The sequence below is a fragment of the Micromys minutus genome (assembly GCF_963924665.1).
Source record: "Micromys minutus genome assembly, chromosome: 25".
NCBI lineage: Eukaryota > Metazoa > Chordata > Mammalia > Rodentia > Muridae > Micromys > Micromys minutus.
Genome location: NC_137960.1, coordinates 7,480,828 through 7,504,134, shown reverse-complemented (window position 1 = coordinate 7,504,134; position 23,307 = coordinate 7,480,828). Strand labels below are relative to the sequence as shown.

At 51.8% G+C, this 23,307-nt stretch overlaps 1 protein-coding gene across 2 annotated transcripts; it reads left to right on the top strand.

Annotated features, from left to right (window-relative positions):
• Window positions 1-929: 929 nt before the first annotated feature.
• CBS (cystathionine beta-synthase) lies at window positions 930-22,363 on the top strand. Of its 2 annotated transcripts, XM_080938447.1 has the most exons (17): window positions 930-997; window positions 4,232-4,573; window positions 9,295-9,401; window positions 10,360-10,494; window positions 10,785-10,864; window positions 11,175-11,309; window positions 11,806-11,875; window positions 13,224-13,315; window positions 14,162-14,287; window positions 14,714-14,798; window positions 16,286-16,391; window positions 17,860-17,934; window positions 18,071-18,205; window positions 19,147-19,255; window positions 19,719-19,803; window positions 20,477-20,518; window positions 21,766-22,363. In XM_080938447.1, the coding sequence occupies exons 2-17, from the start codon at window positions 4,374-4,376 to the stop codon at window positions 21,867-21,869; spliced, it is 1,686 nt and encodes a 561-aa protein (XP_080794573.1). In that variant the 5' UTR covers window positions 930-997; window positions 4,232-4,373; the 3' UTR covers window positions 21,870-22,363. The 2 variants fall into 2 exon arrangements, with proteins under 2 accessions (XP_080794573.1, XP_080794574.1); XM_080938448.1 differs by lacking the exon at window positions 20,477-20,518.
• Window positions 22,364-23,307: the final 944 nt, after the last annotated feature.

The following is a 23,307-nucleotide window of genomic DNA, read 5'->3' as shown; positions in this document are numbered from 1 at the left end:
ATAATTCAAAACAAAACAAAACAGAAAAGCAAACTAAAAGGAGCCAGGGAAGGTGGTGCACATCTTTAGTCTCAGCACTCTGGTGGCAGAGGCTGGTAAGTCTTGAGTTCCAGCCTGGTCTGCAGAGTGAGTTCCAGGACAGCCAGTGTTCGAAAAACATAAACAAACAAACAAACAAGCAAATCTGAGGTCACCTACTTAACCATAGGAAGAGACTCGTCAAAACCAGCCCATTTATTTAGGCGTCCCCCACCCCCACCCCTCAGGTCTCTTTATGTTGCCCAGGTTGGCCTAGAACTCAAACTTAAGATTCTCCTCCCTCGACCCCATTCCACATGCTGGGACTGCAGGCACCTCCACGCCCATTTTAACCTCCTACGGATATCGATATTGGGACGCCTTCCAGTGGCACCACTGACCCAGGCCCCCTCAGGCTGGTTGCTTGGGAGAGCTGTGGGCTCTTTCCTGTGAGCCTCAGGCTCCTGCCGTTCAGAGCAGCGATGCATGCCAAGCCTGGAAGCCCCACGAGGCACGTCCTCGAGTGGAACGGGTCCTGGGAAACGAGGCTCCCTGATACTTGGCCAGGCTGTGCCGCAGGGTGCAGACCTTTAGGCACAGACCTGGGGCCTCTCCAGTGCCTCATGACAAACGCGTATTAGACGTCAGAGCCTCTCGAACTTTCGAACGCAACTCCCTGAATTCTCAAAGAATTCTGTGGAGGCGGGGAGTCCAGTGTGCCCCTGGCAGAGCCAGAGTGGGGGTGGGGAGGGGGTGTGTGGGGGCGGGATAGGTGGGCGGCCGTTCTGCGGCCCGGGATTGGCTGGTGCCGGCCCTCCGCCCCCGTCGCCGGGCCAATCGCCTTAGCCTGTTGTGGGTGGCCCGGTCGGTGTTAGACCCGCCACGCTCCCCCGGGTTCCCCATCTGAGCTGTGATCCTTCCCGAGCGCGCGCGTTCCAGCCCAGCCCAGGCCGAGCAGTTTTCCCGCGTCTGAGTCTAGGTGAGCTCCGGTCGCACTGACTCCCACGCTGCGCACACAGCGAGATCCTCGCTGGGGTTCGGTAACCCGAGGGCACTCCCCATCCCTGGGCACTGACTTGGTTTCAGCTGCACCTGGACGCGGAGAGCAGTGCCAGCTCGCGAGCCTGGTGTTCCGGCTCGCTGTGGTCCCCGTGATCCTGATTTGTCACGCCACCCTGCTGCCACCTGTGTCCACTGCCCCCTTCCTGCAAGTATCGACCTCCCGCAGCTCTATGCTGAGCACCCTCGTAGCCCCAAGCCCCACGGCCCCGCGTCTGAGCGTGGAGCCGGGTTCTAGGGTGACTCGATGCCCCGGTACCGGTCATCGATTTCCCGTTTTGGATGGAGACCGCTGTTTCACAAATTGTTTTTTTTGAGGGCACTGGTGTCGGGGTGGGGATAAATATTGAAGTAGTGAAGTGCGGGGTGGCTGAGGCGCGGGAGGGCAGGTTCTCCTCCGCCTTGCGCGGGACCTGGTGGGGGCGGGGGAGGGCGCGAGACCTGGGACGGTACAACTTGCAACTTGCGGAGGGTTTCCCACATCACTGCCACACACAGTCGCCAACTGCCCCTTCCGAAGGTCGAGTTGGCCAGGAGGTCTGTGCCAGAACGCGATGGTCCTAGGGAAAACCTACTGGAAGGGTGACCTCTCCGCACGAGCCGGGAGGGATGCTGGATGCCCCGAGCCACGTTCGCCAAGAGTTTGGGTTTGGTTTCGGGTTGTTCGATGGCTTTCTGTTCCATAAGGACATTTAAGGGAAGGTCCTGTGCAAACTGCTCCTGCGAGGATTTTGGAGAGTTCTGCAGCCCAGGTCGCCTAGCAAGAGGACGTTGTTTTGTTTTGTTTTGTTTTGTTTTGTTTTTTTGTTTTGTTTTGTTTTGTTTTGTTTTGTTTTTTTTTTTGTTTTTGTTTTTTTAGAGAGGGCTCTTGAACTTAAGGAGAGAAGCACCTGCCTAGACAACCCACCGCCTGGGCGCATGTGTTTGGCTGTTAGTCGCCCCTCCCCCGCCAAGGGAATGAATAAGATGGGCCAGGGCCTGGTGGGGCTCCTGACTTCACATGGGGGTGCTAGGTCACATCTAGAACACTTACAACACCATGTTAGGCAAACAGAAGTTTGGGGATATTGAGAGACAGCTCAGTGGTTAAGAGCCCTTGCAGTTCTTGCAGAAGGCCCTAGTGACTCACATCATATGTAACTACCTTTCCAGGGGATCTGATCCTCTCTTCTGGCCTCCAAGAGCAGCAGGCACACACCTGGTACACACACATACATGCAGGCAAACACCCCCATACGTCTTAGTAAATACTTAAAAAATGATTTATTATTTGTTTGTTTGGTTGAGACAGGATCTCTACATAGCCCTGGCTGTCCTAGAACTTACTAGGTAGACCAGGCTGGCCTTGAACTCACAAGAGTGTCACCTGCCTCTGCCTCCTGAGTGCTGGGATCGAAGACGAGCACTATGACACCCAGCTTTAAAAGATATTTTTTCAAAGCAGCTCTGATGTTGCATTCTTCATGGAATAATAACAAGAAAATGTGTGCATGTTATGTGCACACACATTTCCCCTCCCCCTTGGCAACTGGCTCGGCCCTTAACAGCCATCATCACCTCCCACCAAGCTAAGCATCCAACCTCTGGACAGTTTTAATCTTCGGTTTAGTCTGATGTGCAGAAAGGGCCAACATGGAGACTTGTACCTTTTCACTTTGTCCACAAGATTGTGCAACTGCTGTCTCTGTCTATACAAGGCTTTGGCTTGTGTTAAATGTCACCTCGACCCAGTTTAGAGTCACCTGAGAAGGGGGTCTCAACAGAGGGACTGCTTAGATCAGATTGGCCTGGGGGCTGTGTCTGTAGAAAATTGACTTGCTTGTTAACTTGATGTGGAAGGAGCCAGTCCAGTGGGCAGCACCATCCTCTAGGCAGGGAGTCCTGAGCTGTATAAGTGGGAGGGGCTGGATGAGAGCAGGCAGCATGGATACTTTGTATCGCTAGGTTCTTGCCTGTGGAAACAAAGTGACTACCTGCTGAAGTTCTTTTCCTGACTTTCTGGAACTCTAATTGAAATAAACCCTTTCTTCCTGCAGTTGCTTTTGGTCAGTATGTTTTGTTTTGTCTTAATCACGGCTACAGAATGAAAAATAAAACCAGACTAGGATTTTTTTCATCATCTCCAAAGCCCACTGTATATTCTACAATTTCTGTTGGCATTTTGTCTGGGCTCCGCCCCACAGTTACCTGGCAATAGCCAGGTGTGCCTGACTCACTGTAAAAGGGGCTGCTTGCCCCCCTCCTTTCTCTCTCTCTTGCTTTCCAGCCCTTGCTCCCTTCCCCTCTTTCCCCTTTCTCCCCATTCCCCTCCCCCTTTCCACAAGCTCATAGCCTCTCTCTCTCTCTCTCCCTCCCTCTCTCTCTCTCTCTCTCTCTCTTTCTCTCCCTCCCTCTCTCCCTCTCTCTCTCTTTTCCTTTCTCTCTCTGTCTCTACTACCCCCTCAACTCCCCTCCCCATGCCCTGAATAAATTCTATTCTATACCATCGTGTGGCTAGTACCTCAGGGGGAAGAGATGCCTCAGTATGGGCCTATAGAGACACCCCTTCCCCTCACCATACCATGCCTCCTACAAACCTATTTCTAGCTTTTTTTCTTTGTTTTATAAAATACTGCAATCTCTCTTGTCTCTAACATCTTCTCTGCTGAGTTCCTGTTGGTTTACTTGTTCCGGGTCCCTCACAGATGTGAAATCATAGGACATTTGATTATTCTGCGCACTTCTTATAAATGAAATCTCCTTGTATGGATTGGCTCCTTTCATTGAACACTCTGTCTTAAAACAAAACAAAAGGGCTCACTTATTTATGTCTATGCCTGTACGTGCATGTATACTGAGATCTGAACTCCAGCTGTAAAGCAAGCACCTTTAACGTCTGGACCATCTCTGCAGCCCCCATCTGTTCCTCTTTGTGGCTAGTTGAATGGACAGGACACATTTTTTTTTTTTTTTTTACAGCTATTCATTGGTGACTTAGGGTGATGGTTGCCCTTTGGCTGAGACAGCCATGAGAATGGGCATTGTAAATATCCTTTTTTTTTTTTTTTTTTTTTTTTTTTTTGTGGCTTTTGGATCTCTGCCTTGGGATCGAATTGCTGGATCCTACAGTAGTTTATGTTTAACCTTCTGAAAGGAACCTAACCGTTTTCCACAGCAGCTGGAACCTGCTCCTTTTCTCCCATCCTTGCTGAGTCTGTTTGAGTGGAGCCAATACTCCCAGAGTGGGGACACGAGAGAGGACACAAGAGAACCAACTACTAAGCCAACAGGTCTCTGCTCCCTCTGAAAATCCCAGCATGCCTTCAGGGACATCCCAGCTTGAAGATGGCTCTGCAGGGTGCCCCCAGGACTTGAATGTACACTCAGAAAAAGGGCAACCGGAGAAGGGACCCTTAGGGGACAAGGAGCGAGTCTGGATCCGGCCTGATACCCAGAGCAGATGTACTTGGCAGCTGGGCAAGTCCATGGCGGATTCCCCACATCACCACACAGTGCCGTAAGTCTCCGTCTTGGATTTATTTCCTTGGGGGGTTGGGGGTTGGTAATCATACCTACAATCAGTGGGGGGCAGGAGCTAGAAGCTAGAATCATTGAAGGCTAAAAAAAAGGCCGAGGCTTCTTTTGTACAGTAGCTTACATATAATGTGTGTTTGGCTCTGGTAGGCTTCTTTTTTTTTTTTTTTAATTAATTAATTTTATGTATATGAGTACACTGTAGCTGTCTTCACGTACACCAGAAGAGGGCATCAGATCCCATTACAGGTAGATGGTTGTGAGCCTCGACATGATTGCTGAGAATCTAACTCAGTGCCTCTGGAAGAGCAGTCAGTGCTCTTAACCGCTGAGCCATCTCTCTAGCCCTCTGGTGGACTTCTTTCATGGTTGGGCAAAACCTCTTTGGCACTGATAGATAACAGGCACTATTCCACACCCGTCATTCAGGTCAGTAGTTGGCTCAGGAACACGCACAGTGTCCCACCCAAGCAGGAGCCATGCAGGTTCCCACCCTGTTGTAAAAAGCTCTTAAGATTGCCTTCATTTCCTTAGCCTAATGTCTTTAAGTTCGAACAAGTGGGTGAAAGGATTTGTGTTTTAAATCTGGGGAGTCCTGTTCCCTGTGTGTGGCCACCAGCATGTATGGTTATTGGTTCAGCAGTCTGAGTGAGGCTTTGCCCTGGTATGGAAGGCAGCACTTATTAAGGGGCTAAAGAAAAAGAAAATTTGTAAACTAGAAGTTGAATAAACTCCAGTTCTGGGAAGTCAGGACACAGGTGGGAGCTGGTCAGAGTTCTTTCCAGGACAGCACAGCAGGGGGTAAGAGCCCTGTGGCTTCAGGAGGCACAAGAGAGCTGGCTCCATCCCTCCACACCACACACACACACACACACACACACACACACACACACACACACACTCACTCACACATTAGCCTGAAGGGCAGGCTTGTGTTTAGCTGATCAGCCCTGCTTTGTTAAAAGTCATTAGAAGACTAGGGAGGGAGCCCTAGGGAAGGAGCCCTAGGGAAGGCTCTGTTGTGTGGGGGGTTGAGGGGGGTTGGGTGGGGGGAGAGGGGGAGCCACTGGCTCAGAGCACCTGGTACAGGAGCAGGGGTGGGGATGGAGCAGATACAGGCAAAGAAAAAGATGGGACTGGTTGATTAGGGTGAGACAAACCAGCCATTTCCAGAGGCTGCAGTGAGGGACAGGTAGGTCGCAGGCAGCCCTGTTGAGGAAATGGGGTTCCTGAGGTCCTGCAGAGCTGCCCTTCTGTGCTGGCAAAGTACAGGCAGTTGGGATGGATGATGGGTCAGCACCATCACCTGAACAAACATCTGATAACTTTCAGAGTGAGAACACCTGAGCCTGTATCCTAAATCTGTTCCTGCCTGGCGCCCCTGGGGTTCAGGTCAGGAGCTCTTGGCATCGGCCCAGCCTATCCTCACTTTCCTGAGTCCAGCCAAGGACAGCCAGGAAGGGAACACATCCAGCCCTTCTCCAGGACTTGACTCTGCCTCTCTGGTAGACCTGGTTACAGTCTGACCTATAGCTGCCTGTTGGCCCCCAGGCAAGAGCTTCTCTTTCCAAACCCTGACACTCCAGATTCTTGACTCCTACCCTGACTAGGGGCCAAAGGTGACTGAGGCTTCTATTTTGTCAGTTTGGCTCCAGTGGGAGAAGCCTGGGGTGGGAAGGCAGGAAGCCAAGGCCCAGCAGCCTGCCAAGCCCTGAAGTCTGGCTGTGGGGGTGCAGATCCCTGAGCGGGGTTGATGAACATCACACAGGCCAGGAGTGTGTGGGTGTGCAGCCACCCCAGAGCCTGCAGATGGAGAGCTAGGTAGAGGCTGCCCTGGAAACTGCTGGTCACACTGCGCTGCCATTGAAATGCTGCAGAACAGCCCCTGCAGCCTCAGGCTCAACCTGGAACAGGCTTATAGCTCTGGGCCATTGGTTTCCTGACACTGCTTCTGCCTCACTGGCCTGGCACAGCCTGGTAATGCCAGGTTGACTACCTACCCCTGCAAGGGAGGCACCTCAGCTGCTCAGGGACCAGAATTGAAAGCAGTTGGGATGTTCTGGTGGCTGGAGGCTGAGGGATCAAAGGGTTAAAATTCTCAAGCAAGACAGAGGCTGGGTTTATTGTCTCCAAGTCTGGGCATGTTTATTTTTATTGAGGCAGGGTCTTGTTTTAAACCATAGATTGGTCTGGGCCTTAAACTTAGAGCAATCCTCCTGCCTCAGCCTCCCCGAGGACTAGGATTACAGGCATATGGCACCATGCCTAGCTGTCTGTAGTTTGAAACAGTGGCTTGCTGCTGTAGGAAATAGTATCTGGGAGACTGGCGATGTGAGCTTTTGCCAGGGCTCAAAAGAGATGAAGAGAGAAAATTTACTAACATATGTTATCTATAGCAGGCAAATTCCCAGAGAGGGAACATGAGGCTGAGAGGGAGCGAGATCTGGGTAGGGATGTCCCAGGCAGGGTCTCGGTGTATCCCTAGGCTAGCTTCAAACTCACTATGTAGCCAAGAATGACCTGGAAACCCAGATTCTTTGTGTCCTAAAGGCTGGAATTACAGTGTGCCACTTTGCCTGCCGAAAGCTCTGCTGTAAATTAGGGAGAAGTTACACGGTGTCTTAGTCAGGGTTTTACTGCTGTGAACAGACACCATGACCAATGCAAATCTTATCAAGGACAACATTTAATTGGGGCTGGCTTACAGGTTCAGAGGTTCAGTCCATTATCATCAAGGTGGGAACAAGTCATGAATGGAGGTGGGGGGGACGTGTCTACTTAGGACTGAGTAGGGATGGTGTGACTAGTTGGTATCACTGATCAATCATAAGGTCACAAGACAGCAAAGCTAGGAAAACCGGCACTTTAGAGAGAAGAGGAGGAGATGGAGGGATCGGCAGGGGCGGGAGACAGCACAGATATGGGTGGCAATGATTGTCATCCCTAAGATGGTCCCATCTGGAGCTGTAGCCCTGTGACAACAGTCCTGCCAGAAAGCTGAGCAGGGGCTGAAAACAAAGCAAAATTCAAAAAACAAGAGAAGGACTTCGGGGTCCATTGGCATAATGAACAAGTCACACTGTTGACAAGAGAGCCCCCCCCGCGGATTTTTGTTTTTTTGTCCCATTTAGCCCATTTGTAGAGTATGATGTTTTGTGACCCAGTGACCCAATCTGGGATGGATGGCCAGGGCCTTTCTTGTAGAACTGTTTGAAGCGTAGTAAAAGAAATTTTGGGAGAAACTAACCAAATTAGCTGTTGAGGAGGCTTTATTGCTGTGAAGAGACTTTAACTGGGGCTGGCTTACAGTTCTCAGAGGTTTAGTCCATTATTATGATGGCAGGGAGCATGTCCCAAGTTTAGCTTCCCATCTATAATATGCTGTAAGATGCTAGGGCACAGTCAGACCCAGGGAGTGAAACTTACATGGAGGTCCAGTCCCTCAAATTGGCTTCAAATGTCCTTGACCTGGGTGTTTGGGTGGGTGGCTGTGTGTGTGTCTGTGTGTTGTGTGAGTGTGTGTGTGTATGAGTATGTGTGTGTGAGTGTGTGTGTGTGTATGAGTATGTGTGTGTGTGTATGAGTATGTGTGTGTGAGTGTGTGTGTGTATGAGTATGTGTGTGTGAGTGTGTGTGTGTATGAGTATGTGTGTGTGTGTATGAGTATGTGTGTGTGTGTATGAGTATGTGTGTGTGAGTGTGTGTGTGTATGAGTATGTGTGTGTGAGTGTGTGTGTGTATGAGTATGTGTGTGTGTGAGTGTGTGTTTGTGTGAATGTGTGTGTATGTGTGTGAGTATGTGTGTGTGTGTGTGAGTGTGTGTGTGAGTGTGTATGTGAGTGTGTGTTATGCTGGGTGTGGATCTGCCAGGCCTTCCATAGCCCAGGCCCTACCTAGGCACTTCTTTAATTCTTGATTTCCTAAATGCACATGATGCCGAAGTATAGCAGTATCTTTTATTCACCTGAAGTAATTGTCCTCTTGGAGGTTTAAGGCCTCTGTCTGGCAACCTAGGCCTAGTCCTGGAAGCTTCTAGCTTCCATACAATCTAATCTAGGCCTAGAATGTTTTAAGCCTCTGAAACTTACTGTGGAATAAGCTCACCCCTTCCTAGTTCTTCCTGATAGCTGGCTGGCTGACGCAATCTGGCTTCTCTCTTGACCTCTGACTTTTTGCTCTGCTTGACCTCAAACAAACTCTGAAAATCTGTTATAATCTTCTGGCTCCTTTTCATTCTCTGGCTTGTTCTGTCTTCAGCTGTGAAAACCTGCCTCTTCTTCTCCCCCTTTCCTTTTCTTCCTCTCTCCCTTCCTCTTCTCTGTATCTCTCTCTGTCTCCCCCACCCCACACACTGCTTTACCTTAAGTATTCCTCTCCTCGCCAGAGTTGGGCGTATCCTCTACTGTCAAATCTTTCTCTGATTCATCACTTTATCTGTTACTCAATTAGACATCACTTTCAAACATGGTTGCTTCCTTCTATAAACCAACTCTACCTTCATTGTTTGGGATTAAAGGTGTTACTAAGAGCATTTCTGTTTACCAGCCAGAGAGATTAAAGGTGTGTGCTAAGGCTGAGCCACACCACAACTAGAAACAGCTTTTTTCAGTAAATAACCTAATGTCGGGGTTCACAGTGTGATCAAATATCCTACAACATCAAGGCTCAAACTGCTATTTGAATGGCCTCTTCTCTCTGTTTTAGGACAAAATCCCCCAAAATTTTGCCAGATATTCTGAGGAAGATTGGGAACACCCCTATGGTCAGGATCAACAAGATCTCAAAGAATGCAGGACTCAAGTGTGAGCTGTGTGAGTGTTTGACTCTCCGGGGGCTACCTCCATCCTGGACCGGGCCCTGGGATGAACCCTAGCTGAGGCTCTGAGGGTGCTAGCAGTGGGGGTCTGCTGGGATGAAGGATGTGTGTTAGTGACTGAGATAGTTTCTTTCCAACTGCTGGCCAGGGAAGTCCAGGGTTAGGAGCCTGCCTTACCACCAGCCTTACCAGGTCCTGCGGAGAGAGGACAAAGGCAGAAGAAGTGAAGTCTAGCTGTGGAAACATGTATTTTTTTAAATTGCTTTTTTTTTTTTTTTTTTTTTTTTTTTTTTGAGACAGAGATTCTCTGGGGAGCCCTGGCTGTCCTGGACCTCACTCTGTCGACCAGGCTGGCCTCCAACTCAGATTTACCTGCCTCTGCCACCCGAGTGCTGGCATTAAAGGCATTCACCCCAGCTGCTCAGCTTTGTTTTGTATTTTTAGACAAGGTTTCACAGTATAGCTCTGGCTGACCTGGAATTCACTACGTAGCCCAGGCTGCCCTTGAACCATAGAGATTTGCCTGCCTCTGCCTCCCAAGTGCTAGGATTAAAAGCATGAGTCACCGAGTTAGGCAGAGTGTGTCAGTGAGGAAATTGTGTGAGGTGGCTTTGCCTCAGGAGGAGTGGAGGGTCCTACATAGGGTAGAACCTGCACTGAGTGACAGCCATGGCTGTTGAGGATGTGTTCGTATCTTCCTAATATTTTCATGGAGTCTGGCAGTTCACCCATTCACTCATGGGACAAAGAGTGGGATTAGGTCCTAGATGAATGCAGGTCATCCAGGAGTGGGTTCCTTACAGGGAGCTGTTCCTAAGCAGGGGTCTGGGTATTCATAGCCAGCCTTCATCCCGGAGGGGTGGGGGTGGGACGTGTATCAGGTAGCTGAGGATGGATGGCAGGAATGTGTGGGGACCAGAGTCCTTTTCTCTGACTCAGAGTTTGCTTCTCAGTGGCCAAGTGTGAGTTCTTCAATGCGGGTGGGAGTGTGAAGGACCGCATCAGCCTTCGGATGATTGAAGATGCTGAGCAAGCCGGAACCTTGAAACCTGGGGACACGATCATAGAGCCAACTTCCGGCAACACAGGTAGGGGCAGGACCGGTTGGGTTAGAGCAGAGGCTTAAGGTCCTTGGCCTACGCAGACCTATAGGGAAAGGTCAAAAGGGAAAAGCTGGCCGCTGGCTGCCTCTTCCCAGGTGTGCACGTTGGTGTACTTGGCTGTCAGATCGCCACCAGAGTGTGGGATTCCTTCCCAGAACAGTGGCCCTTTGTCCTTCCGAGCTTCTGGGCTTTATTTCTGGTATCCCAGGCAGGTGGTAGGGAGAAACAGGGCTTTGGGCACAGACCCCTCTCACGCTCTGCATGTGGACCCTCAGGGATCGGGCTGGCTCTGGCAGCTGCTGTGAAGGGCTATCGCTGCATTATCGTGATGCCTGAGAAGATGAGTATGGAGAAGGTAACCGTGACCGGAGGGCAGCCTAGTGTGGGGCTAGGTGGAGGGCGTGGCCGGCGGGAGGCCATGGGTTGAAGGGCTATTGCTACGTGGAGTAAATTAGAAGAGCCGCGGGGGCGGGGCGGGAGAGTACGTGCGCGCGCCTGCGCGCGTCCCTGTGTGGCCTCAGCTTTAATAAAAGCCTTTCTTTACCAACTAAAAACAAAGATGAGCTGGGATAGGTAAAACCGCAGGGGCTCCAGAAGGTACCACTTAGGCTGGTTCTCAGCCACAGTGATTGAGGCGTGGTTCCCCCTCCATCCCACCCCGACAGGTGGATGTACTGCGGGCTCTAGGAGCTGAGATTGTGAGGACGCCCACCAACGCCAGATTCGACTCCCCCGAGTCCCACGTGGGAGTGGCGTGGCGACTGAAGAACGAGATCCCCAATTCTCACATTCTGGACCAGGTCAGGTGTCTCCCCGACTCCCCAACTGCCCAAGGAGGCAAATCTGTGGTCAGAGATTTGTGTTCACAAATACGGTGTTTCCTATGGGACCCTGTTGCGCGACTGAGGGATTGGTCTTTGTCCAGCTGCGTACTTCCTCTGGGGAGCTGCTCCAGGTCATACTCAGTGGTAGAGCCTTTGGGTTTTGCTGTCTCAGTGTGAGCATTGGAGAGCTTGTCCCACTGGACACAACCCACCTTCAGACGACCCCCTGGGACTTTGAAGATGCAAACTGTGGAAGAACCTGCCCCCCAAGGCTCCCACTCTGTTCGTTTTGCTTCTGGATTAATTTCACTATGGCAACCAGACTTTACTATGGTTTTGATGTGAGGGCCCCAGATGAGGTTCTCTAGGCTTCTTGCTGTGGGACTTGCAGGCCAGCATGGAGCTCACTGTCCAGTGTTCATGCATGAGGCCGGCTTCGACCAGCTCACAGCCCCTCTGTTCTCCCGCACAGTACCGCAATGCCAGCAACCCCTTGGCGCACTATGATGACACGGCAGAGGAGATCCTGCAGCAGTGCGACGGTGCGTGCTTCCACCCCCTCCGCCCACCTTGATTGAGGCCGCCTCTTAGTCTCGTTTCTGTCAATGTTTGCCTTGCTCTGCGTGCGCGTGCGTGTGAGCAAGTGCGCGTGCCAGCCTGCGAGACAGAAAGCCACTCAGAGGTGAAAGGGTTTGTTTCAGCTCACAGCATTGTGGGGGAAGGCAAGGAGGCAGGAACTTGACGCTGCTGGTCACATGAGAGCCACACTCCATCGAGTAGACAGAAAAGCGTGCACACATGTCTCTTACTTGGCTCACTTTCCCCTGCCCTTATACAGCCCAGGACCCCCCTTCCCAAGAAAATGTGGGTCTTTCCAAATCAATTAATAGAATTAAGACAGTCCTTGGAGGACAGTGCCCCTGGGCCAACCTGATCTAAATAATCCTTCACTGAGACTCTCGTTCCTCAGGCTTCTAGGTTGTGTCAAGTTGATAGAACTATTGTACTCGGTGGGTGCCTGGGTTCCACCCCCACCCCCACACTCCCTGGTAAACTCAGCTTGAACATCCCTCTCTGTGAATGGTGCAATTAGCTTACTCTCAGTATAGGCACAAGATGATATAGACTGACTGCCTAGCTCCCGGGGCTGGTGGGACACTTCTCTAAAAGGTGGAGGAAGATGCTGGAAGGTACCAGCCTTGGCCTCCCACTGATGCTGACATTGCCCTGGGTGCAGACTCATTCCATGCCCAGGAGCTGGACAGTAAAAGCCCAAGTGTTTGCTTACCGAGCTTTATGAGTGAGAATTCTCATTTGGCAGACTTGGTGCACATTCCTGAGTTTGCCTGGCTCAGACTTGCCGGATGCTAAGTCAGCCAATTGGGGAGCCTGAGCCAGTTCTTGGCCTTGGAAGGTATACCGTTGATTGACAGCTCTGAGCTCCCCGGCTGCCCTCCTCATCCTTGTAGATTCAGCTACATGGATATTTCAAAGGCCAAGGCCACAGTCAACCCTTTAGTCTCTCCTCCCACCTCCCTCTCCCCCTACCTCCCCCCTCCACAGACAGAGGCAGTGATGGTTGACGTTTAAGTTTTTCTCACTGACCTAATTTCGGTCAAGTGCATTTCCAGTGGTTGTTAAGAGTAGTGGGCTAGGACTGGAGAGATGGCTCAGGGGTTAAGAGCACTGACTACTCTTCCAGAGGTCCTGAGTTCAATTCCCAGCAATCGCGTGGTGGCTCACAACCGTCTGTATCAGGGATTCAGTGCCCTCTTCTGGTGTGTCTGAAGGCAACCATGGTGTACTTATATGCATAAAAATAAATAAATCTTCTTTTAAAAAGTGGTGGGCTGGCTTGGCTGTGGCCTGAGAGTGTCTTCTCTCCCCCAGGGAAGCTGGACATGTTGGTGGCTTCAGCAGGCACGGGTGGCACCATCACCGGTATCGCCAGGAAGCTGAAGGAAAAGTGCCCCGGGTGTAAAGTGAGTGTGGTCCCCTAGGTGGTGCTGGTCCAGACCGGGTGGCTGAGAGGGTGGTGGCCCAGGCTGTGTTCAGAGGTGCATAGCTGCTGGGAGGCTCCTCTGCCAGGGAACTAAGTTCCCTATTCCCAGCTCATCTCATTGCTGTCCAGAAGAGTTGTATCCAGTCAAGTGGCAGGAATTTGGGGAGCTAAGGGTCCTGGGGGCTCCAGTGTTGAGTGGGATGAAACCCTTTGGAGCAGCCCAGAAGTCACCTAACACAGTCCCAGGTTGGGTTAGGGCAGTGGTTCTCAACCTGTGGGTTGCATATCAGATATGCTGTTCGTCACATGTTCACATTATGATTCATAAGAGTAAAATTACAGTTATGAAGTAACAACAGAAATAATTTTATGGTTGGGGGGGTCACCACAGCACGAAGGAACTGTCTTAAAGGGCCTCAGCATTAGGAAGGTTGTGAACCACTGGGCTAGGGCTGGGCACGTGGAAACAGGCATTTTCTTCCCATGAGACTGCCAACCCTCCAGGAAGAGGTCAGTGTCCAGAGCTGCCCTTTGTCCCCAAAGGCTCTCCAAATGCCCATGACTAGGATGGTCTAGACCAGCACTGGAAAGACCTTTCTAAATACTTTGCGCTGGATAATCGCCCCAATAGGCCATGTTCTTCCTGCTTCTTATCTGGGATTCTGGGAGACTTTTACCTTCCTCTGATCTGGTACTAGCACGTGCATCCTGTGAGCCAGTCACGGACAGGCAGATATTAGTGGTGCAAAATCCTTTCTGATGGCTGCCGCTTAGGACTGGGTCTGACTTCTCCGTGACCTGAGCCCTAAAGCTGCCCACCCCGCAGATCATCGGTGTAGATCCCGAAGGGTCCATCCTTGCGGAGCCCGAGGAGCTGAACCAGACAGAGAAAACAGCCTATGAGGTGGAAGGGATCGGCTATGACTTCATCCCGACAGTCCTGGACAGGGCGGTAGGTTGAGCCAAAGCACTCCGAGAGGAAAGCCGCAGCCTGCTGCCGGGTTCTTATCTTAATTCTGCATTTTGGCACCCCAGCTGCCACAGATGTTGAGGGACAGAAGAGGGAGGTGCTGGAACAGGGGCTGAGACAGGTTGAAACGCACTAACTACCATGTTCAAGTTCATATCTGACGCTGCTGGACACAGGCTCTGAGAAGCAAAGGGAAGGACAAAGGCGGCCAGGGCGGATGTTAGCGGAGGTCACCGGACTGGTAAAGATGTGGATGGATGGTCTGAGTTACTCTACAGAGCACCATGTAGTGGGAAAGGGCAGAGAAGTCTAGGTTTGCAGATCCAGGGGGAAGAAGTCTTCCGTGAGGTTGCCCTGCCCCCCAGGTCCCTCAGCCTGAGCTCAGACCTTGACCCCATCTCGTCACAGGTGGTGGACAAGTGGTTCAAGAGCAATGATGAAGATTCCTTTGCCTTTGCCCGTATGCTCATCTCACAGGAAGGACTGCTGTGTGGTGAGTGGCAGAGCAAGCCCTGGAGGTGATGGGGTAAAGGACCGTCCAGGATGTGTGCTTGGTCATCCCGAGGCTGTAACTTTGTACAGCAGTAACTTTGTTTCTCAGCTGGGGTCTGTCTAGGCCGTTCTTTTATTTATTTTTTTTATTTACTTATTTTCTAATAAGTCATTTATTTATTTTATGTATGTGAGTACACTGTAGCTCTTCAGACACACCAGAAGAGGGCATCAGAACCATTTTTCCAGTCCCCATCCCCCCCCCCGTGCCACCCCTCCCCCATACTTCTAGTTTTTTTGTTTTGTTTCCTTTTGTTTTTGTTTTTGAGACAGGGTTTTACTGTGCAGCCCTGTCTGTCCTGGAACTTGCTCTGTAGAGCAGGCTGGTCTTGAACTCCTAGAGATCTGCCTGCTTTTGTCTTCCAAGTTCTGGGATTGAAGGTGTGAGCTGCCGCCACCACTCCACGTGCCCTTTCAGTTTTTGAGGAGAGCTCTTCTGTTTTTGTTTTTTTGTTTTTCCTATCCCTGGAATGAGGGATGGGAACAGGGTGGGAAAGGGGGACTCAGTCCATAGCAGTTCAAGGTTAGGACATGCTGGGAACCCATCCCTTAGAGGGGCTGAGGAGAGCCCCCGAGGGAATTGGGATAGTACTTTTTGCCTTCCTAGTTTTCTGTGCAATTGAGGCATATCTAAAAGCAACCTCTAGAGCCTTCCTCCCACCCTGGGCTCCTCAGTCACCCTCTTCAGGGTGGAGAGAATTCCACTGCCTGACCACAGGGCAGCAGAAACCCCAGCAGTGGCTTGAGTTAAAGCTGACATTTGGAGGACACCTAGTGTGCCTGAACTTGCCCTATAAATATGGCCCCATGTTTTAGTCATGTTGGAGGCGGGAAGGGGAAGGCAGTCGGCCCCAGCATGGCCACACACTATCAGGAGCCCTGACTGGAGAGGTAGCAGTTGTGGCTTTAGCTTTCACTGGAGGTCCCAGGCCTAGGGCTCTATATGGTCAGTGTCACACTGAACCTGGGGTTGTCATTATGATGGTACCTAACATCACATGCCTTGCCTGGTGGTTATGGGTAGTCAGTGAGACACATGTCCTTGGTTGGCTCTTTGCTTCGGGCCAGGCATTTGCTTGGAGAAACCTGTTGTGGCTGAGCATGAAGGCTCATTTGCCCCAGGATCTCCCCAATGCCCCAGGAAGGGTTTAATTATGAGGTAGACAAGCTTCAACAACTATGAGGAGGAAGTGATGGTGTCCTTTGGCCAGAGATTCCTACAGATCCTTCCAGACACTGTACTAATCATTCCAGAGCATGTACGGACATGTGGGAAAGGCACAGAGCTGGGTATTCATGCACATGCCTGAATGGCTCCCACAGATATGTCTAGAGTGTTGGCATAGATGTGTGTGTTACACACCCACACGTGCTTACTTACGGATGCATGTGCAAACACGAGGGCAGGGCTCACAGTCCTCTCCACAGGTGGAAGTTCAGGCAGCGCCATGGCTGCGGCTGTGAAGGCTGCCCAGGAGCTGCAGGAAGGTCAGCGCTGTGTGGTCATTCTGCCTGACTCTGTGCGGAACTACATGTAAGGCACATCCCTGGTCCCCCTCCTGGCTGCCATCACCTAAGTGCTGTCAGTGGGTTGCCCGGGAAAGGGTGGATAGCAGCTGGGCCTCATAAGCCTGCTAGTCCCAAAATCCTCCATGTTTTCGGAGCCAGTATTCCCTTTGCACGGCTCCATCCTGAGCACGTGTGTGTGTGTGTGTGTGTGTGTGTGTGTGTGTGTGTGTGTGTATGTGCGCGCGTGTGTAAACAGCTATGCATGTCCATAGTGATAGCTTAAGTGAACAACTGTGCCCCTTATGTACGCCTTCTGTCCTATTTTTTTCTGTTTGGTGTCATTAAACCTTGGGGTCTCTGGGTGCCATGGGCCAAGCTGTTCTGTTTTTGTGGGATGATCCTGTCCAGCAGCTCTGCCCCTTCACCGGCTGTCCTAAACTGGACCTGGGAGGGTGAGTGCACCCTGGCTGAGTTCTCGTAGGACTTGTGATGTGCTCGCTCAGTAAGTAGCCGGTGAAGCTTTGTTGTCACTGATAGGTGTCAGCACTGGCAGGACAGTCCCCGTGACCGGCAGGTTTGAAGTTCTGCCAGCCGCCTGGGTTCCTGGCTGGGCTAGGGGTCTGCAGTAGACCTCAGGAGCAACGGGAGTGGTTGAGATGGGTAACCCACACCTTCCTCACCTTGGGCTTTATCCACAGACTGCGAGCTATAGAGTAATGTCTGTGTAGAACAGGACCAGGCATGGTACATGGGCATCCTGCTGGCTTCCAGGTAGGGTGACAAACAAAACCAGATGCCATCTGTCTCTCTAAAATATGGTGGGCCTGTTGTGTGTCCGTGTGCATGGTTCCATGTGTGTCCCAAAGCTCTTGAGCATTTTAAAAAATTCATTTTAAAAAGATGTATTTATGTTATATATGTGAGTACAGTCACTGTCTTCAGACACACCAGAAGAGGGCATCGGATCCCATGACAGATGCTTGTGAGCCACCATGTGGTTGCTGGGAATTGAACTCAGGACCTCTGGAAGAGCAGTCAGTGCTCTTAACCACTGAGCCATCTCTCCGGTCCCCTCTTGAGCATTTTACATGAGAATGCATGTGTGTGGACTGCAGGGGTGGCAGTCTCTGTCCTGTGCCACCGCTCCTCCGCATGCCTCCCCGGGCAGATCTTGACAGTTCTACAGCCTGCTCAGCAGACTCTCGCAGAATGGGGAAGGCTCGCTCTCTGCTGAGGCAGACCTGGGGGTGCAAAGAGGAGCCTGCCCAGGAACCTGCAAGAGAGGTTCTGATCACAGCAACCTCCTTGGTTCCTTCAACCCAGACACCCACTCAGATACCTGAGTTCTCTGTCTCCCTGGAGCTATAGCATCCTTTCATCTTATGCGGAAACAGTAAGACCCAAGTCGGGTCCAAGGCCCCCAGAACCTCATCCCTGACCATGTATGTGCCTCCCATTGTACAGAGGCCTCAGTGACACACTTGACCCTGCAGGTCCAAGTTCCTGAGTGACAAATGGATGCTGCAGAAGGGCTTCATGAAGGAGGAGCTCTCAGTGAAGAGACCCTGGTAAGGATGCTCGTCCCATACCTGGGTGAGCAGGAAAGGTGGCCTTCCGGTTCTCCCATCATGGTGGTTCTTCTCTCCTGGCCTTATCTCCTGCTCCACACCGCCCTTCCCTACCCTGTCCCACCCCCTCCTTCAGGTGGTGGCATCTGCGCGTTCAAGAGCTGAGCCTGTCAGCACCGCTGACTGTGTTGCCCACTGTCACCTGTGAGCACACCATCGCCATCCTCCGGGAGAAGGGTTTTGACCAGGCACCTGTGGTCAACGAGTCTGGGTCAGTCTCCCCTTCGCTTCGGTCCAGGGCTCTGACTTTAGACCTTGACAGGATCCTAGGTCCCGTTCCCCAGGTCTCAGTGTCCATGTCACTAAACAGGATGTGCAGCGGCAGGCTGAGTTTAGTCAGTTTGCATACACTGTCCAAAGCCACGGGCAGCCTGCTGACCACCTTGACTCTGAGCAGCTGACACTGGGCCATAGTAACCCTCCACATCTCAGTGTTTCTGTCCCCCCAGACTGCTGTAGGGAGAAGGGGACAGGCACCCTGAGGGTGGCATCCAGACAATGCATCATAAGGTTGACCAGCATCCTAAAAGGCCTGATGGCTGGTCACCCTGGACCTGTGTAGGGATGTAAACATATCAGGACTTTTAAGCATATCTGTCCCTCTCTGGGGTCCCTCTGTTCTACCTCCCCCAGTTATATTTTATGCGTGTATGTGTTTTGCCTGTGTATGTGTATGTGTGTGTATGTGTGCACACACAGTGTAGTGCCTAAGCTTTTATAAATAAGAAATCTCTATGTCATTATTGGGAGCTGGAAAGTCTAAGACAGTCAGTCCAAAGATATTTGCCATCCAACACAGAGGCACATAATTCAAGCATAGGACCTGAGAAAAGTTCCAGACACAGGAGAATGAGGTTTCCTATCAACAAAGCCAGGTGGAATGCTTGGCCCTTTTAAGAGTGAGTGGGGTGTGTGTGTGTGTGTGTGTGTGTACCACCTGTATGCCTAGTGCTTGTGGCAGTTACAGAAGGTTGTGAACTGCCATGTGTGTGCTGGGAACTGAACCCAGGTCCTCTCTCTGTAAGAGCAGCAAATGTTTTTGATCACTGAGCCATTTCTCCAGCTCCTGGGTCAAGTCCTTAAGTCTGCATTGGCCAGAGACCCCTCTCTCACCTTTGTCTTTCTTCCCCCTAAATTCTGCGCTTTCCCCAGGGCCATCCTAGGGATGGTGACTCTTGGAAATATGTTGTCGTCCCTGCTGGCTGGGAAGGTGCGGCCATCAGACGAAGTCTGCAAAGTCCTCTACAAGCAGTTCAAACCGGTATGATTTTCCGGAGGGGCAGTAGGTGTGTGAGGAGAAGTTGGGCCTTCAAGGGAGAGAGAGGATAGTGTGTCCTGAACCTCCACTACCCCAAGGAAGCTATACAGCTGGCTTATGGTGCTCGAGATCCTTCAGCTGAAGGTGACCACTGACACACAGATCTTGGGTGCGGACCAGTAAACGCTCTAGACTCTCGGTCCATCTCTTTTATAGACCCTGCAACCACTGGTCTATCCACGAGTCTGGTCTCCGACCAGAAGCCGTGGGGTTGGAGTCAAATCTCAGCCAGTATTCGGACAGGTTGCTAAAACACAGACCGTGTGAAGGCTCTGTGTCTTCATGGCCTTTTGTCTACTTGAAACTCACCTGGGCCGTTACAGAGAGTGTTGTGCTGTCTTCTCGGCTTCAAGTCTCTGGGGGCTGATAGCTCTGAGGGCCAGCATGGACACAGCTTCTCTTTCAGATCCACCTGACTGACACACTGGGCAAGCTCTCCCACATCCTGGAGATGGACCACTTCGCCCTGGTGGTCCATGAGCAGATCCAATGTGAGTGGGGCCCCACTTTTAGTGCTGGGTTCTTGCTGGGGATAAGAATGTCAAGCCCTAGACACTGGCCTTGCCTGGCCCGGGCTCTTGTGGTGTACATGCCTGCTGTGTGCAGTAGGCAAACATGCTCCCTAGTGGGTGATGGGGAGTCTGTGGTCTTCCTCTTCCCACCATAGCTTCTGACATCCCAAGTTTCTTCCCGTGTGCCTGTAAGTCTGATCATGTGACTCACTCCTGCTCTGTGAGCCCTCATACCACTTGTTTAGATAGAAGAGAATCATCCCGAGCCCACAGGCTAAGAGCAGACAGTCATAAGGATGCTGGAAGGCCAGTCTGATAGGAACCAGGACACTTGAAATTCTTGGCCCTTGATAACATCTCCATGAGCTACTGATTGATTCAGGGGAACTCTGAAGGGAAGCTCAGGGTGTCTGTTAAAAGGACAGCTTGTGAGCCACAGGCTGTGCATATGGAATAGTCAGTCTGTCCTTCCTGCCCTCAGAGTTCCTTCCCAATGTCAACATCTGCAGGAGGGGATGCCAGTGGGTTAAGGGGTGCTGACATTCATTCCTTCATTTGTAAGAACCGGGAGGGCCTTATATCTGGCCCTAAGGCTGGCCTGCATGTGGGGGTAGCCCCGTGTCTAATCCCTCTCCCGTCCTTGGCTCTACAGCACGAGACCAGCCCTGGTCTGGAGTGGTGGGGGGGCCCACAGGTATGTACAACTTACCCATCCCAGCCCCTAGGAAGCGGCCCTCTTGGTCAGAATCACTGTCTTTCAAGGACATCTAGGGACCTGGATCTCTGAAGTTGGATAAAGGGGTTGTGGGGGAGATTCCTAATTTTTGAACATCTCAAACAAACAAACAAACAAACAAAAAAACCACAGCAACAAAAACAAAACTGAATTCCAGCTTCAGAGGCAGCTAGAGCAAAAGAAAGCTGAGTGTTACCACAAATCTAATATTCCCTCCCTGAACCTGTGTGGGGAACCCAACAAGCCTGCTGTCACTTGCTCTATGGGGGTCGTAGAGCCAGACAAATGGTCCCTTGGCTTCAGTGTTTCCAAGATGCAACAGTTGATTTCTTCTGCGTTTCTCTGACCTTGGCTGGGGTTCCAGATGGGCCAGTGAGATGCCTGCCCCTGATGGGTCTCCCCCGAGGGAGCCTCTGTCTTAATTCACTTGTGTGGCCTTCTGAGCCTTCCAAGGAATCATGCCAGCATGGGCTCTCCTGAGGGCAGGCCTGACAGGACATGTATCTGCAGAGAGAGGGAGGGATATGGCACGAAGGGCCCAGCCCGCCATTATGGCGATGAACACATACCAAGGGCTGCAGGCCAAGCTGGCAGCCTAGTGACCCTAGAACTGGTAAGCCAGGCCAAGTCCTAGGCCAGGGGTACCCCTAACTCATGGGAAGCCTCTGTGTTCCTCAGGCTCTCACATGAGTGGGCAAGACTCACCCAAACCTAGATGGCTGGTGGTGTGGATAGAAACCTGGGCTCCCTGCATCCTCCCGAACTGATATAAAACCGTTAGCCTGACCTCTCCGTCTGTAGGCTGCATGGTGTAGGGCCAGGCCTGAGCTGAAATGATGCTCTAGTCTCAGGTGGAACGAGCTAAATAGACCCTGGTTGCCAGGCAGGATTCTGGGCCAGAGAGAGAGCCTGAGGCACTAAGACTGCACATGGCCTGTGGACATGGGCTGAGAGGGGGCATCTGCCAGGCCACCCATCCTGGGGAGCCTGGGTTGGTTCCCAGTTCTCTGTCCCAGACAGTACCCAGCATTCTACTGCGGAGCTGGTGAGAGAGATGCTCTCTGGCTTCATGGCTTAGCTTCAAGGGGAGCTGGCATTTTGCTCCTGCTTGGAGTACAGGGAATGGTCTCTTGGTGCCATGGCCTCAGATCAGCTCTGTGTCCCGCCTTGTCACCTTTAACCCAGCAGCTGTTTCTTTTCCCTAGACCGCAGCAATGGCATGTCCAGCAAGCAGCAGATGGTGTTTGGGGTTGTCACTGCCATTGACCTGCTAAACTTCGTGGCAGCCCGTGAGCAGACCCAGAAATAGAGCCCGGAAGTCAGGACTGGCTTCCATCCTCCCTGCTGGGGCTCCTTGGCTTTCAGAGACACCCACCACGCCCAAGTCCAGCAGGTGGCTGCTGAGACCAGCACCCTCCCCTCCTAACACCCGGCTTCCTAAGCGAATCCTCTATGCCCAAGTAGCTTGCATGGGCTTTCCTCTGGTGTCACAAAACTGAGGGATGTCAGCCAGGAAAGATAGGCACAGACCACAATAGCCACAAGACTCAGGGTGCCCAGAAAAATGTCTTCCCCGGGGAGGGTTCCGGCCTGGGAAAGGGCAAACCCTGGACGGTGTGCTTATCCTCAGGGGCAGTGCTGGCCCCAGCATGGGAGTGTGTGGGTTTTAAATGAAGGTGTTCCTGTGACCTGAGACCCACAGTAAACATTGTGCCTGCACAGAGTGTCACCACCTGGGTCATGACCCTGCTTAGCAGTTTTTCCTCACGTCCCCCTCCTCCCCTGACAAGCATTTCTGTCTCAATGGACCTCCCTGTTCTGGACTCTTCCTATAAATGGGATCACACACCTGTGGTTGTTTGTACCGTATCTCTCTTGGCATAAGCGTCTCCTGTCTTCCTGTTACAGCTTGTTTCAGAGCTACGTTTCTTTCCGTGGCTGAGCGAGCCCATTGTGCGGATGCTTATTTTCTGTGCCTAGGTACGCCGGGACACGTTCTCCCCCTGGGGTGCAGCCCGCGTTGGGCTCACCGCCGTCCTGTGATCATCTGCTGCACTGGGCTGCGCTGTTTCACATGCTTGCCCGTGTGTCCCTGGGCACCGCTCTCAGCCCTCCCCAGCCTTGGTTCTCTTACTCTTTCCTGTGGTCCTGTCCTGCCCTGGGGTTTGGATTTGTTGCCCATCAACTGCTCATCTCGAATGTGCTACACCCATGCTTGAGTTGGCTTGTCTTTGTTTCTGTACTTATGGGCATCCCTATCACCACATCAAAGGCATGGACACCCATGTGTGCTAGTTGTACCCACTGCTGCATTTTAAGAAGATAGGCTATGCAGAATGGGACTCAGGAGGCTGAGGCGGGGCCGCCACAGGTCTTGAAGCCAACTAGAGTTGCATGGCAAGACTTGTTTCAAATTTATATGGACATTTAAAAACGTACTCAGGCCAGCGTGATGGCTGAGCAGAAGACTTGCTGCTAATCCTGGTGAACAGATTCCCAGTTTTCCTCTGACTGCCACAGAACGGGATGGGGGGTTAAAGTCCCCGCTCTGAGGAAGGTAAACAGTGTTAAAAGTTGGGGGTTGGCAGGGGACTACGCAGACAGGGATAGGAAAGATGGAGTATGGAAGGGTGAACGGGGAAACTGGTATTCGGATATGCAGGGGACACAGGCACAGGCACCAAGCCTGTCGCAAGTCAGAAGGATGTGCCATAGAAGCGGAAGATATAGGCCGTGTGCTGCTGAAT

What these genes read in the sequence shown, in the direction of transcription:
- CBS (XM_080938447.1), top strand. Translation starts at nt 4,374, where the DNA reads ATGCCTTCAGGGACATCCCAGCTTGAAGATGGCTCTGCAGGGTGCCCC. An exon ending in GACTCTGTGCGGAACTACAT is followed by an intron (nt 16,392 to 17,859) that starts GTAAGGCACATC and finishes TTGACCCTGCAG; the next exon opens with GTCCAAGTTCCTGAGTGACA. An exon ending in AGTGGTGGGGGGGCCCACAG is followed by an intron (nt 20,519 to 21,765) that starts GTATGTACAACT and finishes TCTTTTCCCTAG; the next exon opens with ACCGCAGCAATGGCATGTCC.